This window comes from Ambystoma mexicanum, chromosome 5q (assembly GCF_040938575.1).
Source record: "Ambystoma mexicanum isolate Mex_15411 chromosome 5q, UKY_AmexF1_1, whole genome shotgun sequence".
Taxonomy (NCBI): Eukaryota; Metazoa; Chordata; class Amphibia; order Caudata; family Ambystomatidae; genus Ambystoma; species Ambystoma mexicanum.
Window position 1 is genome coordinate 953636099 of NC_090933.1, and position 17359 is coordinate 953653457.

Here is a 17359-nt window from a genome sequence, read left to right on the forward strand (position 1 = left end):
CAAACACATCCTTTAATTTCATACATTTTATCAAAAGGTGCTGTAGCGTTTCAATTTTAAGAGGACAGTGGCAAAAGCGACACATCCTTAAATGCCTTGCAATTTGTTTCTGGGCCCCCAAAATATAATTCGTAGTTACCAAATTTAACCAAATTCTTAGAAAATAAAATCTCCGTCGGACGTTCAGGAATTATTTCAAATAAATTGGAATAGAATTCAGAGATTTACCCTCTATCAAACTTTTAGAGAGGGGTTTATACATTTTACAATCCTTGATTCCAGTCTTGTCTGCACAGTCTCGTTTTTATATCCAAAGGATTCAAAACTAACATGTCAGACATAACCTCCAAGGACTTCAGTGTAACAACGCAAAATACTACTCATTTATTCTATATGCTCCCTCTTATTAGTAACCACATTTTGTAATAAATTAAGTAAGGTTTCCTCTTGAGATACCACAATTGTTCTGAATAGAGGTAAAACTTTCCAAATTACAATAACTTAATGGATTGTAAACCTAATTCGAAGCACAGAATCGAGGTAGGGGTCCCCATAGGTAGATGTAAGACTCTTTTCCAAAATATCCCTTCATTATCTGGCCCAGAGAACAACCTCAATTTCAAGCATAACCTCTGCTCCATAGGTTATAATTGGGATCACTTTGGCTTTATAACATTTCTCCAGAGGGAAGCAAGAGAAACATCCATATTTAATATTAATAAGCTTTGCCTGAGATGCCAGTCTAATTGTCTTATGCTTCAGCATAATAATCAAGTCCTTAATGTTAGTCCCTCCTCTTATGTTGAATCCTAAGCATGTGAAATCTGTGAACACTTTCAGCTCTATTTTATTCAAATACTATCCAAGAACCAGACAAAGGGCCTCATCACGACTTCGGCGGTAACCCTTAAATCCAGCGGTAGCGCTATTACCGCCAGATTTAAGGGTCTGCCGAATCAGGGCTTCGGCGGATTTCGCCCCAGCTCTGAGCTGGGGGGAAATCTGCCGAAAATGTGCGCTATTACCGCCGGTGGGAAATCCGCTGGCGGTATTAGCGCGAAGATTCCCCATTGAGCCCAATGGGGAATGGGGCATTCCCGAATGGGCTCAGTGGGGAATGGGGACTTACATTACCGCCGAACTCGTGATCCGGCGCTATTAGCGCCGGGGAGTTCGGCGGTAGGGCTCATACCGCCCACGCTAATAGCGTTACCGTTACCGGCCAAGTCGTGATGAGTCTTTTCCTTGCCAATCTAAAAATCATAATCTTTGTCTTACTTGTATTTAGGGTCAGATCATTAGTATTAACTTAATGCTGCAGTACCCCAAGTTGTCTTTGTAAACCAATTGGAGTTGGATCAAAAAAGTAATCGTCGTAGATCAACCAATTAGTATGAAGTTGGTCCTAGGGCTGGGCGATATGGGCCAAAAATCATATCTCAATATTTGTGGGCTGAATGGCGATATGCAATATATATTTCTATATGGTTTATGTGGGTTAAATGCTCAGTTGTAAGTCACCACTGTGAGAAACCTGAGGGTGTTCTCCCAGTAAAACCTTGGTAATCCATTATTCAGGTGGCCAGGACATAGCCATCGCTGTTGGATCCAGTTCCTGGGGGTGGACCAGTGGCGGGGTATCACCTTTATAGGGGAACCCATGGTTTTTGCTCGGGGGAATACCCCATTTGAGACGCAGAATTGTGCCAGGGAAGGAGAGAAGGGCTTTCATGGGCTGTATTGCATCTGCCTCCCTTCCTCCTGTTAGATCTCTCTGGCCCAGATCCAACAAACCATCCTGACGTAATCAGTCCTCTAAGGTCCCAAACCTGGTTATACCCAAAAAGTATAACTCCCAGAATCTTTTTTTCACCGGTCTCCATATTCTCTATCCTTCTTCTTTCGGTTCCTCTAAGTATCATTTTTCACATTCCCAACTTGATCAGACAAAACAGTACGATTCGCACAATCCCCTTTGTTCATGTCACGACCCCACCTATCCCTGCTTACCCTGCAAACCCTACTAATGCCGTCCCACTGATTGTCATTTCCCAAAATCCCAACCTACTATGACAGAACAGTAACGTCCCCATGATACCCTATGTCCTGTTCTTCATTCTGGTCATTCTTGCCCATTTAACAAACCCTCTAAAACCTACCCTTCCGAGAGCACCCCAAACCCAAATACAAAGGATATGATCCCATACAACACCTCTTTCCCTTCCGACTCTGTAGGATTCTCTGACATTCAAACTTTCCCCTTTTCCGACACAAAAACTCAGGCAGACCACAAACAAGGGACTAATGTTAAGCCTTTGTACCTGACATGTCCCAATCCGAGAGTCAGGCAAAGCCAGGTGATTAACTTGAACCACACACACCTGACCACTCTTCCTTTTCCCCACATGGATAAAAGGTGGAGCAACTGAGCACAGTACGAGCAAGGCGAATACAGCAGACAGCATGATGAGACGGCTACCGCGCAGCAGTTCAAAAGAAGGAGAAAGGCGGTGGGAGTTGAGAGGCTGGCGAGGAGAGAAGTGACCTTGCCCTTTTCGTCCCAGACCCGCTGAACCTTCGTGGAAGCAAGCCTAAGACCGCGAACAATAGCACAAGTGTCCTTCAGCAGATGTGAACAGTACACAGGACAAACCTATGCTGATAAACAGGAGCAAGATAAGCTTCTGCAGCCCGTGGTACCGCTCTTGACTCCAGAAAGGCACCAGCCAAGCCGTTCTTCACAGCCGGTGAGTCGAGGGGAGAACCGATAAGAACCAGGCTGTGTTGAGTAGGAATCGCAAAGTGGCAATTTTTGAACCAAACTTGATGGACTTTGAATGAACTGTTAAAAGTATGAAGGGGAGACCAGCTACAGAGGGAAAGCGGCACCACGTGGGTGCTAATTCGAGAGACTCTGGTCGAGCCCTATATGAGAAAAACTACAAGTACCAGAAGGCCGTAGGAGGGCTAGCGAAATAGGTCAAAGTGGTCATACAGAGTGCCGAACAAAATCCCTGTACAATCGAAAGACTGCGATCTACAAGCACTTTGAAAGCAAGGGAAGTGAATCCTGTAACAGTTGAGAATAAAGTGAAAAGGAAGTCAAGAGGGGTCCGAGCCCAACCGAGGGAGTTCCAGGGGTGAAGCCATCACCCAAGAAAATTAGATTGAGAAATTGAGGGAGGAAAAATCCTGCAAGAGGGGTCCGAGCCCGACCGAGGGAGATAATAATAATAATAATTTAGCATTTATATAGCGCTACGAACCCTCAGGTATCTGAGCGCTGCTTATTATTACCCACGGTGTGTGGTGCTCACCCTAGTGATGATCTAGGGGTGAAGCCATCACCCAAAGTTGATTGATAAAGGAACTTTGATATATTTATGGAATATGAAACAAGAAAGGTCAGCACCCAGATTAGGGGGACCCAAGGGTGTAGCCATTATCCTATGTGAAACAGTGATAAACAACTGAGAAGGGTCAATGCCCAGAAGAAGGGGATGCAGGGGTGAACCCATTACGCAGCAAACATTGGAACAAACCTTTCATTTGTTAAAGGAACTTTTGTTTTGTTGTTTGAACACGTCAGGTCCTCGAGGGGCAAGAGACTTTCAAGTGAAATGAGACTTGGCCATCAACGGCCCTGATAACTGAAAGCTTGAAGGTTAAAAGCGGAACTATCATCTTGTGCTAGGAAAACCCGAGAGTGTGTCCTGAGAGCTGCCATTGGAACTGTCGTCTCTTGCTAGAGAAGCCCGAGACTGTACTGTGCTCCAAGCTCCCATCTTACCCTTTGGTCAAAACGTGGGGAAGGGAGACCCAGACAACTGCATCCTGACATATTATTTGAGAACACTTCTTTATTTTCTTAAGAACTATCCCACACTCCTTTTTGTATTAGTTGTGAGGTTTGGCAATAGGTTTCTTAGTATAGGCCCTTTTTATTTTGACACAGCGCCACTAGGACTGCTTTATTTTTCATTTGATGGACGATGCTTGCTCACACCCTAGATTTAAAATAGGCGTTTTCCCAACCCGCATACAGAATTCATTGGGCCTCATTCCGGGTTTGGAGCTAACCATGGAGCAATTAGCTCCATGGTTGCCTCCGAAACCGTCCCAAATCCGTCATGTTGAATGGAGTAATTACTGGTCCATTCCAGGGTTGGAGGGACCGGTAATTCCCCATTCACTTTTTGCCCTTCCCCATCCCCATTTCTGCCCCATAGGGCTCAATGGGAAAGGGGAAGGAGGTAATTACGGCACCGTAAATTACGGTACCGTAATTACCTCTGAAGTACCTTTGCGGGTCCCGTACTTTACTCCTGCTAAAAGCAGGAGGTAAGGAAGGACCCGCAAAGGGACCTCGGAATACGGAGGTAAGGGATTACCGGCATCGGCACCCTTACCGGTGCCGGTAATTCCTTACCTCCAACCTCGGAATGACCCCCATTGTTCAATAAACACCCTTGAACTGTGATCAGTCTGTCTTACTTGTTGTCACGAGTTTCTCACACCACCTACATGTGAGATGTCAAAAAGACCTTTATTTAATTTATAAGACATTGATCTAAATAAAGTGCAAATGCAGGGTTCCTCTTCCCGTTTGTGAATATACATAGTGGTGTAAATATCAAAAAGTAAATAAATAATTATAGTATAAATAATAATATATATTTGTCAATTTTGAAAATATATCAATATATCTCCAAAACTCGATAAATCGGCCCGCTCTTGTTGGTCCAACCGAGGAGGAAAGGAACGTGCTTTACTAAGAGTGATGCCTGTATCAGAAATGAACACATTAAAAAGGATTGGGGCCAATTCACATCCTTGTTTTAAACCTCATTCAGTCTTTTGATTTTAGTAATGTTTATTGATATTTGTAGAACAATAATAAAATCATTGTTTATTAACAAAATGCAGCAATCTATTAGTTATTTACTTGATAGAAGATAACAAGGAGAGCACGAATTTATGAAGAGCATGTAACAGAATACACTGTAATCTTATTTAACTAATATATAACTTTAGCTATGAGACATTATAAATAGATAAGAGGAATATAGAACTATGAATTGTGAAAAACTAAGCAATGAAAGATACTGCATTAAGATTAATTAAGTGGGGGAGAGGCAAACGTGGAACAAACATGAGACAGATACAAAACAAACAGGAGACACAAGGGAAGGGGGGAGGCATATTGAACACATTCAAGAAACTAAGGAAACATTTCCAGAGCCATAATCAGATTGGCATAAAAAATAATATACAGATAGTAAAATGCAAGGAACATCCAAGGAATGTGAGAAACATGAGAAGGCCACCTTCCATACGTAGTAACAGTAAAATGATCCAAATAGCGGATGAAGAAGGACCTTTTGGCATTGTACTTGGGAAAAGAGTTAAGGTTGTTAGCCATACAGCATTCCATCCTTTGTGTGTGGCATATGTTATTCCACCAGCTTCTGATGCACAAGGAACGGGAGTGTTTCCAATTGGCAGTTATGCTTTTCAAAGCCAAACTAATAAAGAGGTTGTAAAGACTGGTGGCTTCAGAGGGTAGGAAGGTGGTTATAGCAAGGCTTCCCAAGACAAAGTTTACGAAAGAAAGTGGGATGTCAGTTAAAAATATGGCTTTCATATATTTCCATACCTGTTGCCAAAACTTAAAAATAAAGGGAAAGCTAAAAAAACATATGCTCATAAGAGGCAGCAGCAAAACCACAGGTCCAACAATTACTGTTATTACTTATCTTAGATAAAAATAATTTAGCAGGTGTGATGAATGCTCTGTGCATGAAAAGAAAAGTGTTGAGAGATGTTTGCTGATGTAGAAATAAGTTTAATTTTAGAGAAAAGGTTAGAAAATGTTAGATCATCAAGAATGTACCCAAACTCATCCTCCCACTTAGAATGCGCAGTACACATCTTTAAGGATGATATAAGGATGTTGTAGAATTTTGAGACCTTTATGTCTAAGGGCATTGTAAGCTGTAGTAGCCTGACAGCATCTGGGATTAAGATGTCATTAGAAAAACTATGGAGAGCATCAAGGCAGGAGTTGACTAATTTATTGTAGAAGTTGAAGTCTGTATTAGGAATGGAAAATTGGCCTTTGAGTTGTTGAAAGGATAGGATAGAGGGCCCATCTACTATTTGTTATATAAATGTAATACCTTTTCTCAACCAAGATTTTCTATTCAGGGCTCTGTTATTAATCAGGATCTTCTTATTGTGCCAAAGCAAAGGGGAGAGGCTTTTTTGGGGGGATTTTTATGGGAGAAGAGATAGAACTGAAGGGCTAATATAGTAGCTCTAATAGGGTCTGAAATGACCGAAGAGAAATGATTAAATACATATATAAGGTCAGTTATTTCTATGGGATGAACTAACTGTTTCTCTATTGTACACCATGTGGGTATGTCAGATAATTCGGGACATGCAAACCAGTATCTAGATTTTTTTTGGAGAAAAGCAGTGTGATATATTTTAAAGTCAGGAAACGTAACCCCCTCACCCCCCTTCTCGAATGGCGCTTTTAGTTTGATCAAGGCAATCCTTTTACCCTCCCCCCATAGGAACTTTAATAAAATAGAGTAAATAGATTTAAAAAAGGAAGGGGACATCGTAACACACATAAATTGTAGATGGCATAGAATTATTTGTGACAGCATCATCAGGATCGTGTCGAGTCGTCCTCACCAAGAAAGATACAAGGGAGACCATCTGGTATTTATCTCTTTTAGTCTATCTAATAAGGATTGGGTATTAAGTGTAATGGTATCTTGTATTGTAGGAGCAAAACGCATACCCAAGTACTTTATATAGGTGCTACACCATTTAAAACCAAAGTAGTCTATATCATGTTTGAAACAGTAGGGATTGAGGGGCATAATTTCAGATTTGTCTTTATTAAGTTAATACCCTGATACTAGACTAAATTGAGATAGTACATTGAGTAAATATGGTAGGTGTTATTTAGGATTTTTAATAAGAATGAAAATATCATCAGCATTTGCAGCTATTTTTATATGGGATGTAATACAAGATATAACAGGAACATTTGTTAGATCTAATTAGTTCTAATAGTGGTTCTAATGACAGGATGTATAATATGGGTGAGAAGGGGCAACCCTGCCTGGTACTTCTGTGGAGTGAAAAGAATGGAGAAGTTAAACCATTGATACATATTGATGATTTGGGGGAGGAGTAAAGCAATTTGACAAGGGAATGAACTTATCGCCACAACCGTGCCATTGTAGAGACTGGAACATGAAATCCCAATCGACCCGATCAAATGCCTTCTCTGCATCTAAAGCTAAAGCAGCTGAGCCCAGTTTATCTTTTTTATTTTTGGCAGATAGGTGTATAGCATTCAAAAGTAGCCTGGCATTGGAAGAGATATTGCGTCCTTTTACATACCCAACTTGATCTGGTTTTATTAGGGCAGGAAGGGAAAACTCAATCCTGTTGGCTAGGACTTTTGCATATATTTTACTTTCCACATTTATAAGAGAAATGGGCCTATAATTACCAGGGAGTGAAGGGTCCTGTTCTGATTTGGGGAAGAGTATAAGTAAAGCATCTGAAAAAGATCCAGAGGAGGCCTTTTTGGATATAAAGTAAGAAAATAGATTTTGAAGCTTGGGAATGAGGGGTTGAAATAACCTATCAAAGAATTCAGTAGAAAGGCCATCTGGGCCTGGAGCCTTGCCTCTACCCAATCCCTTCTCGTTCAGTATTAATGGATGCAGATATGATATGATATGATATGGCAAGGGCCTCGGGTGCACATGTATATATGACATTATGTTTGCAGATGCAGGAAAGTGGAGAATGGTTTCAAATGGAAACATTGCAAATATGTTTATTTCAGTATGTTACCTAATTATTATTTTAACATTAGTTTGCTGGAAAAAGATGTATGAAGATAGGTTTTTATGCCCGGCTGGGGGAAGTTCGACAGCACACAAGGCTCCAGAGGCCAAGTTACATGCATTTAACACTGGTACAAGAAATAGAGCAAGTTACGTTTTTTCAAAAATGGTATTTTGGAATCCCATCAACGATACTGATTAACGTAATACATAATGGAGCATAGAGAATTTAACTGAACACAGTAGTTTCGTGCACAGCAGAGAACTAACCCAATATTAATTTGCTTTCGTTCTTGTTACCTGTTTGATCACCTTACTTAACCTAATTTAAAACCTTTCTATGATATTGTTCTAGTTATAATTGTAGCAAAACATGTTTGCTTATTACACAAGCAGAAAAAATGTGAAACCCAATTTGTTTCATTTTTGCCCAAGTGCAAACATTTTTTATATATTATGATTTGAAGCGCAACATTCTTGATACATTTCCTATTACAGAAGCTGCTAAAATGGTGCAGAGAGGGGAATTTGCAAATGTCAATGCTATTGTATATTTGAAAGCACCTGCTTTCTATTCAGGAACATGTTAAAATATTAAAACAAGAAGCAAGAAAATCAGCCCGAGTGCCATAATTGTGTGCTCTCCTCCACTGGACGACATTGGTCACATATTCAGAGAGGTGCTCACTCCTGAGTACATGGCGGCGGCCATGTTAGAATGCCAATACATTATGGGAGTTGCTGTGTCTGCTGCCCGCAGGGGTCTGTGGGAAGGGAGGCACCGGGGCCCGCTTCGCCACTTCACACAGACCAGGAAGTTCTGTCTAAAAAAAAAAAAGAAACATATATATATAATGATAATTATAACATAATAATAATAACATTTATATAGCACTACAACCCCTGAGGTATCTGAGCGCTGCTCATTACCGACGGTGTGTGGTGCTCATTGATTGACCTTGGAAGGATGAAAGGCTGAGTTTGGCCCTGCTAGGATTCGAACCTGCTTCAGTCGGCTGTGCACAGATGTCAAAGCGAGCACTCTACTGGCTGTGCTATCGGACTGGCTATATTTGTTTTCTTTTTTTTGTTATATTTTTAAAACATTTTAATATGGGGTCTCAAAGGAGACCAGAGGCATCGTTGCTGGGACCACAGGAGTTGCAGCCGCGACCCTCAAATGACATCCCTGTTAAAATTGTGTTCAAGATAAATTTTGTATGTAAGTGGGAGCCATGAAACTCATAGGATAGTTGCATGTCAGATTACTTTTAAACTCTGGAAAGATTGGTGGCAATTGATATGAAATTAGGAATCACAAGTCACAGTAAGGATTTCCATTGTAACCGTTTTTTTATATTTAAGCGTTCATACCCTACCCAGCAAGCCGTATCGGGTGTGATCGCCCTGGGGCCCGAGATACATGAGGTCATTTAATGAGGTTCCCTGGGCCGATAACGCAGGGTGCTGTTAGCATTGTATTTTGATTGAATGAACAGGACTTCTCGCAGCATCTCGTTTATTCAAACTAAATACTTTAGAAAGATGGCTGCCACAGAGTTGGAAGACTGGGACCCATACGGAGCCCCTCTTCCATTCCCATGGCGGCCAGCACTGATAACAGGAGGCGGCAGAAGCGGCACCTGCCGCCGCTGCAGAAATCGGGTAAGTGGAGCAGGGGGATTAAATGAAGAAGCAAGAGTGGAGGGACAATGGCGGGGTGGGGGAAGCAGCCAGCAGATTGCTCGGAATGTGGGCTTAGATTGATAGATTCCGCCCGCGTTCCAAGCAACCTAATTGGTGCTAATGAACATTTCAGAACTTCATGAAATTGCATAATGTAACTAATTGACATTAAAAGTCATGAAAAGCCATGACATTCCTATACATGTGTTAGGCGAGTACGATATATGCCCTGTGCAATAATTTGAGACACTTGTTTTTTTTTCTTTGGGTGAATTTTGACACATGAAGCATTTTCCACTCTAAGATTATTTTACATTGAATGTTTTGGAATTGTATGAACATTCTTTTCCTGAAATTGTATGAATAGGTTTGGGTACAGGTGTTTGAGAGAACTTTTGGGGCGATTGGTTTATACCTGAGCACTTTGAGACACATATTAAGGTGAATTTAGTGCTCCAAAGAAAGTGCTTAACTTCAATAATTATCAGGTTTGGCCATCAAAAACCATGGAACTTTCCAGTTATGCTTAGTATGTAAGAAACATGTAATTTTCAGAGTTTCTGGATAAATGATTTATGTTTTGACACAATTTGGCACATTAAGCAACACTAAGTTCTCTAAGGAAAGTGCTTAATGGAAATAATTAGCAGGTTGGGCCATCAAAACACTTGGCAAATTCCAGTTATTTTAAGAAGAAACATGTAATTTGAAACCTGTGTACATGATTTATGTCTTGGCACAATTTCACACATTAAGCAACAATAAACGTTTTTCACATGAAACCTTTTAGAACGTCCCATCTGCGAAGTCTGACTGGCTGGTAAGCAGTCAATAAGTTGAACAATGTCCTAACATAAGTTACATAGACCCAAACACCACATCAGAACTATGGACTTATTTACGACATTTGCTTCAAAGAAAATAAAAATTTGCCATGAATGTTCGTGGAGTCTTATTGCAGTGGCTAGTGGATATTTATGAGTTGTACTGTCCGTTTTCTGTTCCAGTGATTCACAACTTCTTTGCCATTATTTATGAGGATTGGGTATGTAGAATTGGGTTGCAACAGAAAATTCTGCTTTCCTTTTCAAAATGATATTCTCTGGGACTCTAACCGGTTATATATCTGGTACTGATTTTGAGTTGTCTGGGGTTTGACACTGTGTACCAACCATATATAATATCCTGATAGGCTGCCATTGCTCAGAAAATCTAGTTTAGAAGTTCAGATGGTACCATTCATCCATATTGGCCTACTAAGATTAATTGGTTAATTGCATCACTGAGAATCCAACACCAGAGGATTCTGTCCTTCTGCAGTCTCCAAAATAGCCTGTGTTTTTTCTCCTTATCAACCATTCATGCCTTTTGTTAGTTGCTTGAGATTTATTTATTGGAGGTCCTACTCTAAATTGCAAGGCTGCAAGTGCAACTGAAATGCGATAAAGCAATAGTAAACTACATTCATTGCTCTTGATCATGTGCTTTTAGCTCAATTGTACTCTATACATGGTTACCTTGTTTCACAGAATTTATATATTGCTTCGCTGAAAGGAAATTCACAAGAATGCAATGCACTAGACACTGAGTTCCTTTATTTGTTGCATGTCTGAAATTTTCGATGTTTGATTTGAATGAACTCTGGTATCTGCACATTCAATTCTTTATCAATTCAGGAAACATGGTTGATTTACACTGTTCTACAGTTGTTGATGCAAAACCAATGAACTTCAGGTAGAGCGAGACGTCATTTTGTCTGTGTTTCATGCTGTCCATTCCACAGAAGCCATGTGTCTGCCAGTCATCATGTACTATGTCGCTTCATTAACACCATGTGCATGTTTTGTCTTACTATTTTCATTTGTCCTGGGCACAAACAGAAGAAGAAGAAGAACATCTGCATATTGAGGAGCAGGGATCTGAGGTCGAGGCAGGTCGGTCTCTCCACATGTATATAGTAACCCCTTTCTGCTCCCTCTTCTAAATCCCACAGCATTGCATAACAAGCTGCTGTCGCATGGGGATTTAAAAAGTAATTTTTATTTTTTTGCAGAATTCAAAATGTGTCCAACCACTTTGTAATATGTGTGCTGTAATTGGTGTTAACACATTGGGCCTCATTACGACCCTGGCGGAAATGGAAAAATGATGGCGGAAATGCAATACCGCCATCGAACACCGCTCGTTGCGATCATGACCCGTCACCGTAAAGTACGATGCCATTAGCGACACCGCAGTGAACGGCAACGCTAACTGCACCAAGTACGCGCACGCGCGCCTTGCAAAACCGGAATCACCGCCATGGCGCAACGGTACGCGAATTCTGACCCTAGCGGACATGTACTGAACGCCATCAAGCACGTCGGAAAGTACCATTCCGCCATGGCGAGAAATACGGCATCGTGAACCAACCGTAAATGGCCCACTGAGTGCCTGTACTCCACTCCCTGGCCACATTGCACAACTCCTGGCAGGCGCAATGTACTCACACTATGCAACCAGTGAAATCTACAATTCACCCATGCATGCCAACGTAGAAATGCATGCAGGGGCTCAAAGCGCCCCGTGAGTGTGCATCCATGTACGGCATGTCACCATAGCCGTACTGATGCAGCACAGGCATGTGAAGGTACAATACATCAAAATGAAAATCAAGAACACATGACACAAAACAACAGTAGTCCCCCATCGCTTGCCACCAGCGCAAGGCAACATCCAAAACAGCATCCTGAGGGGGATTGCACCAGCCCTGTACTCTTGCCAGTAAACAAACCAACCATCAGCAGAAGCATGTACCACACAAGTTGGCAGAGTGACTGAGCAGCCAGGCCCATCCCAAGAGGGGCCGATGGGAGCTGCAGGGCACAGATGGCATGAATACAGAAGCTATTCCAATGGACATGACCCCAGTCCCCCTCCAACAAACGCACGCAAACACAGGCACCTGTGACCAGCCACATTCTGAACATCCCATCATTCCACCAATCGACCTGGCTGACAGGCACCAGTCGGCCAAAAGCCAATCCCCCGCCCCTGAACAGCACATCATGTAAACAGTCACAATGGCAGCCCCTATCCGTGACCATACTGTGCTACGTAGGCAAACGCGGCCAGTACAGTACCACACAACTCAACTCAGAAGGCGGAACACAATGCAGATCATCTCGCAATACATACCGCCACAAATCGAAAATCGCTACATCACCTGCAAAGAATAACGCAACACGCCAAATATCGGAATACAATTTAAATGCACATCCAAATGACAAAGGCCTCACAGCAATTTGCAAAATAACACCAAAACATCCATCATCACCGAGGGCTGCATCTGCAATAATTGACCAGCTTCCACTTGTGTGACGCCCTGTACCATCATGGCACACAGGGCCTACATCAACGTTCCAAAAGGCAACATGGAAGCGGCAAGAACCGCAGGTCCGTCCCATGAGGCAGGCACTAGTCCAGCTGAAAGGCCGAAATGTTGCACCTAGCCACCAGTACAGCGTAAGGGCATGTGGCCCATTGGCGATCGTCCCATAAGATCGTAATGGTGCTCCACTGATTCACCCGAAGCTGCAGGTGTCGAGAGTAAAACCCATCTGGAGGAGTGGCGTACAGATGGCATCTGCAATAGGGCAGGAGATACCTGTCACCCAAATGAAACACAAATTAACCGATTGCATTACGGGACTCATGATGCATTACAATCTTCATTCAACACACCAAATCCACACCCATATGCATGCTAGCCCACTCCAAAGGAATATACACACCCCTAAATCAGTATCGAATCATAACGAAATCAATCGAGGTAAATACACCATTGGCAACGTCGGTTACTGTGCATGCGTCCGTCAAGACAGAACCCATGACATGGGATTAGTAACGTGCCTAGACACAAGTGTATGAAGGCGCGTCGAGACAGGGAGGATCCGACAAGGGCAGATAGACGTAAGTCCCACTATGGCAGCCTTGCATCACATAGCGCAGGGGAAGGGGATTGATTCAAAAAACCCATGTACATGGCAGACCCTAAATGGAATCATCTGTCCATGCATCCATTCATCATTCCCTCATCCCGCAATGAAAACGCATGAATATTCACTCACATAATATTTGAAACTTCCATCGCGTCTGTGCGTAATGCAGTCTGCAAAAACCACTGTGCTCCTGGCCGGATCTGTAGTGTTGTGAAGCAAGATGGATTTGGGAACGTCCTGCCTTATCGTCCACTACGCTATTGCGCATCCCATTCAATTCATGTCATTCATTGCTTGCTCGTTATGGGCCCTGTCCCAAGGACATTCAACAATAGAACGTTACATTTCCAGGCAGACCTGTGGGCGTCTCCTCACCGCTACTTCGAAACCAAAAATGCTGGCCTTCGAATTCCTCACTTGCAACATTACGTCGAAAAGGCTTCTGTGAACGCTTGCATTCACAATTACATCAATGTAGTGCGGCTGTGTGTCATAATGCTAACTGGCTGCAATCACAAATGGGACGCCACGGCCGTCGGTGAAGTACGTTACTGTGCTGCATGAGGGTCGGCCATCGATCGAGCCCTACATACCACTGACTCTTCACAGGTATGTAAGCGGCTGCAATTATAGCATGTGTAACAATGGGAGCATAGCATGAAAATCAGTCAAAGTACATCACACTGCCATCGGGATTTGATACATGATTCCAATCCCAAGATGCCATGCGGCCAAATGCAGCCTTACGTGCGGGACGTGCTCGGCCAGAAGGGATTGCATCTGCCACAGATTCATTCAATCAGCACAGGTGGAGGCCATACAGGCCGACAGCACATATATAGCAGACCCAAACCCCTCCCACAACCACTCCCACTCCAAAATGCTACCGGCAGGACTAGCGATGTTGGGCCTGGGGGACCAGATAGCACTGCAAGTGCTACAACTACAAGAAGACGACGAACAACAACAGGTACAACAACCGGGCGCACAGGGGAGACGGAGGAGAAGGAGGAGGAGGAGGGCAAGGCAGGGTCAGCAAGGCCCACAAGCACTGCCACTACCACCACGCAGGCGGCCCGCAATCCCACGCCTCCGAGCTGATCCGTTCAACCTCACTGCTGAGCAGATCCACACCCTCTACCGTTTGGACCGGGACTCCATAATCGCCATTGTGGACATGACACATGCTGACCTCGTGAGCATGATAGATAGCCCAACCGCCATCCCACCCCTACTGAAGGTGGTGTCTGTACTCCACTTCCTGGCCACAGGCACCTACCAGCACACAGTCGGACAGTTGCATGGCATTTCACAGCCACTGTTGTCACGGACACTATTGCAAGTGCTCGATGCCCTCCTGAAGCACGCCGACGACCACATCACACTACCACGCACGTACCAGGAGATTACCAACTCAAAAGTGGGATTCCATGCACTTGGCGGCATCCCGGGTTGCATTGGTGCCATCGACTGCACCCATGTTGAATTGGTTGTCCCACATGCCATGGAGGTCCAGTACCGCAACCGGAAACAATATCATTCAATCACTGTCCAAATGGTGTGTGACTCCAACAAGATCTTTACGCATTGTTGTGCCAGATTTCCAGGATCTACCCATGATTCTATGGTCCTGAGGAACACAAGAATACCACGCTACATGGAGCGACACGCAGGGCACAGATCCTGGCTACTCGGTGAGTCTCATTCCATGCATGACATCGTGGCCCATTTGATGCGTCAATGACCTTGCAGGAAGGGGGGGGGGCTACTTAGCACTATCATTCCACTGACACCCTTTATTCGTCTCATACAGGTGATGCCGGGTATCCACTGAAGAGATGGCTCCTTACACCAATCCGGAACCCACAGAACCAGCATGAGGAGGACTACAACCATGCCCACTCACGTACCCGTGTGGTCATTGAACAGGCATTCGGCCTACTGAAGGCTCGTTTCCGCAGCCTCAGCAGGTCTGGCGGGGCACTCATGTACAGCCATGAGAAGGTTTCTAAGATGGTCATGGCATGTGTCATGCTGCACAACATGTGCATACGTAGGAATGTGCCCATGCCCCCTGACGCTGTACTGCATGCACCTGAAGATGATGATGATGAGGGTGGGGATGTGGAGGCACCTCAAGGAGTCCATGAGGCACAGGATGCACGTGCAATCCGACAGAGCATCATAGATGCATGCTTCTAGCAACCACGCATGGTGCCTATTACATGGAAAGGGGACCTGTGGCACTGTGTGTGTGTAGTACAGGCACATTGTGGACTGTACGCCTATGAAGGCCTCGTACGCAAATATCAATGTCCACACATGTCATTGGATGATAATGAAGTACTGTATTGTAAATGTGATTTGATTTATACACCCTATGGACCCGCCACCCAGTGAAGCCCAACACACCCCCTCCACCCTACTACCTCCCCCCCCAACACCAGTGTCCAAATATGCATGCTGTCCGTGGGTAGACGCTATTGCAAGCCCCCTCTACGGGTATCAGGGGCACCCCTGCCCGTGGAGCGCAGGTTCCTGCCAGATCTGCGTTGGGGGCTGCCCTGGACGGAACTTGCCACGGATGATGTCTCTGCCTGCTCGCGTCCATGCATGTCTCTGAGGGTTTGTGAGAGCTCCGAGAGCACACGGCGCACAGCAGCAAGTTCAGCACAAACGTCTTTGGACGTCGCATGCAGTTCCCCCCTCAGGCTCTCGGTGCTTTTCTCCATTTGTGCTCTCAGGCTCTCGGTGCTTTTCTCCATTTGTGCTCTCAGGCTCTCGGTGCTTTTCTCCATTTGTGCTCTCAGGCTCTCGGTGCTTTTCTCCATTTGTGCTCTCAGGCTCTCGGTGCTTCTCTCCATTTCTCCCCTGAGGCTCTCACTACTTTTCTCTATTTGTGCCCTGAGTGTCTCGGTGGATGTTTCCATGGCTGCCCTGGAACCCCCGCATTCATTTGCATGGTCCTTGAGTAGCGTGGACACTTCCTGCTGTTGCTCGATCAGCAGGTCGAGGGACTGTTGCCTCTGCTGGGCCATGGACATTTGCGGTGGTGTGACAGGGGGGCTGCTCAACACATGTTGCCTTGGCACAGGACTTGTGGGGGTTGGCCAGTCGTCGTCTTCAGGGTGCCCCTGCGTGGTTTCGTCATGGTGTAGGGGATGGTACATGCAGGGGGATTGGGAAAGGTCATGGATGGTACCTACGTCGCCAGCACTGTTTTCCGTGTCGGAGCATGCTGGCATGACAGCTGTGTCACCTATGGTGCTGCTACCACCAGAGGCAGTGCCATCAGATACGTTCTTTGGGGGGACCTGTGGTGCTGGGGTTGTGGACTTGCTGGCTGCTGGGGTGCCTGTTGCAGTCCCCTCCAGTGTGCTGCCACTTGATTCCTGCTGCTGCCGTGTCTTGATCCTTGCACCTGAGGTGGAGGCTCTTGGGACGTTGGTCCTGGCCCTCTTTGCAGGCGTGCTGGTAGGGGTGTCCTGCAGCTCGTCGTTGGTATCGGACCCTGTGGTGGAGTAAAGAGGGGCGAGCGTTAGTTATGGGTCTGTGGGATTTGGAATGGCAACGTATCAAATGCATTGGGGTGGTACATGAGGGTGATTTGGGACTGGGCCTTGGAGGTGGTCTCATTTTCGTGTGGATTGAGGATGCATTCATTTGGCTGCCTGCAGTTAGGGGGTGCATGCTGCACATGTAGGGGTTGTTTATGGCATCTTGATTAATTTGTTTATTCATTCTGACTTTTAGAGGGCGCTGTCAGGGCAAAGTATGTATTGCACTATGGGGTCACATGGTACTGCACATGTT

The 17359-nt window shown here is 44.5% G+C and overlaps 1 protein-coding gene across 13 annotated transcripts in view; it reads left to right on the plus strand.

Moving 5' to 3' along the window:
- RIMS2 (regulating synaptic membrane exocytosis 2) overlaps positions 1 to 17359 on the plus strand; it is a 2919733-nt gene that overhangs the window by 2303046 nt on the left and 599328 nt on the right. For 12 of the 13 annotated variants that reach the window (XM_069621474.1, XM_069621475.1, XM_069621476.1 and 9 more), the window contains one exon: positions 11447 to 11500. The exons of the other annotated variant lie outside the window; for it this stretch is intronic. In XM_069621474.1, coding sequence (XP_069477575.1) covers positions 11447 to 11500 — 54 coding nt within the window. The remainder of the gene's footprint in view (positions 1 to 11446; positions 11501 to 17359) is intronic. 13 annotated transcript variants of the gene reach the window in all.